At 34.9% G+C, this 1862-nt stretch overlaps 1 protein-coding gene across 1 annotated transcript in view; it reads left to right on the top strand.

Annotated features, from left to right (window-relative positions):
* LOC111088817 overlaps positions 1–1862 on the top strand; it is a 19583-nt gene that overhangs the window by 11323 nt on the left and 6398 nt on the right. The window contains exons 2-3 of the mRNA XM_022399874.1: positions 318–444; positions 1234–1361. Of these exons, the coding sequence (XP_022255582.1) occupies positions 318–444; positions 1234–1361 (255 nt within the window). The remainder of the gene's footprint in view (positions 1–317; positions 445–1233; positions 1362–1862) is intronic.

Below are 1862 nucleotides of genomic sequence, written 5' to 3' on the forward strand. Positions count from 1 at the left end.
ATTACATTCATCTCGCGTCACGTTGTCCCCTCCTATATATACCAAACTACCCTATATCTAGCAAATACTAGAGCATTCGCCAAGATACGGGATAGTTCTAGAAACGTGGTGTCACTGTAGTCATGTGATCTCGATGACGCAACAATATTATATAAAATAATGTTACAGTGTTAGTAAAACAACGATAAAGATCAAAGTGATATAATGGAAAAGTAGAGATGTTTGGTGTTAATGTGACGAGTTTGTAACTTGAATAGTTCTCATTCAAAAGATTGTGGTGTATTCATTCACGTTATATAAACATTTTAATCTATTAGCTTTGGCATAGCAGTGACGTACTGGAGTATACAACACAGCCTGGTAGCTACCATAATCACTTATGGAGTTATTGATACTTTGGGCTTTGCCTGTTGTTTTGGTCACCCCGTAGTTACTGCAATAGAGGTGAGTACACTATTTTTGAAAATATCTAATTATAGAAATATACTTACGAAAGATAAAAGTCTCTCTTAAATGTTTAATTTCACCATCCAGTCATTTATAAAGTACCATTTAAGTATTTTATTTCCACAACTAAAAAACATCTTTGCACATTTGAGAAAAAAAACTGTCCTCGCTGAGGGGATACGCTGTGCCAGATTTAATTTTGTACGTATATATATATCCAAAGGCCTCGTGACAGGGATAGTGGCTTCAGGGTTAGCTTTAACTCCTATCTTTATGCATAGTGTACAGACATTCTTTGTGAATCCCAGTAATCTCCAACCAGCTTCTGACGGGTAAGTTACAAGTTTCTGTAAACTTACGTGATGCACCTTGAAGTAACAAACAAACTATTGGTTTCAACTTTCTGGTATCAAATTTTATTTTATCAATAATTTAATACGTAGCTATTTAAGTCTTCGAATTTGAGGAAACATTTTTAGTTCTTGAATCCAACTATACTTGTACAAACTTATTTGAGAGTGGTCTAGATAATATTCCGACGGGAATCTAGATATAGGTGTCACTAGTGTGTACACTTGGTTTCTTTTCCTCTAAACTTCTGTATAATTCGTGTACATATATGGCATATTGGATGTGTTTCCTGATTCAAAGTTCTGACCTTTGCCACTAATGACCACATACCATAGAGTTCATATAATATATTTCTAAGCTCATAAAATGATATAACATTTAACTTGTGCATTTCAAAAGACACGTCACGAAATAAACTACCAAATCTTTTTACAGTGGTTTCCCAATAACAAAGGCCTCGTGACAGGGATAGTGGCTTCAGGGTTAGCTTTAACTCCTCTCTTTATGAATAGTGTACAGACATTCTTTGTGAATCCTAGTAATCTCCAACCAGCTTCTGATGGGTAAGTTACAAGTTTCTGTAAACTAACGTGACGCTTCTTGAAGTTAACACACAAACTATTGGTTTCAACTTTCTCGTATCAAATTTTATTTTATCTTTAAAAATCATCAAAATCCTTGCTTCTTTTTTCCTTTAGGTATTATCCATTCATTGTGTTGGTCACAAATGTTTAAGAATATCTTGGAATAAAATAATTTAGATTTTTATTATCGTATTGTTGCGTCAGCGAGGTCACGTGACTAGTATCACGCCACTTCTTTCTCGAACCTTCGGGAGATTACTAGATTGGGGGTAGCCTGGTATATATAAGATGGTCACAACGTGACGGGACAATGTGTAGGTAGTGAGTAATTGATCTGGAGTCAGAGAGTATGGTTGAAGTTAACGTTCGTTGTTATAGCATTTGTTATAGTGGGACTGTTGAAAGTGTATCGTAAAGTTGTATTCTGAAAGAATAAACTAGTTTTATTAAGAAAGGACTTGTGTCGCTAAAGTATCGTCG

The sequence above is a fragment of the Limulus polyphemus genome, unplaced genomic scaffold (assembly GCF_000517525.1).
Source record: "Limulus polyphemus unplaced genomic scaffold, Limulus_polyphemus-2.1.2 Scaffold4503, whole genome shotgun sequence".
Taxonomy (NCBI): Eukaryota; Metazoa; Arthropoda; class Merostomata; order Xiphosura; family Limulidae; genus Limulus; species Limulus polyphemus.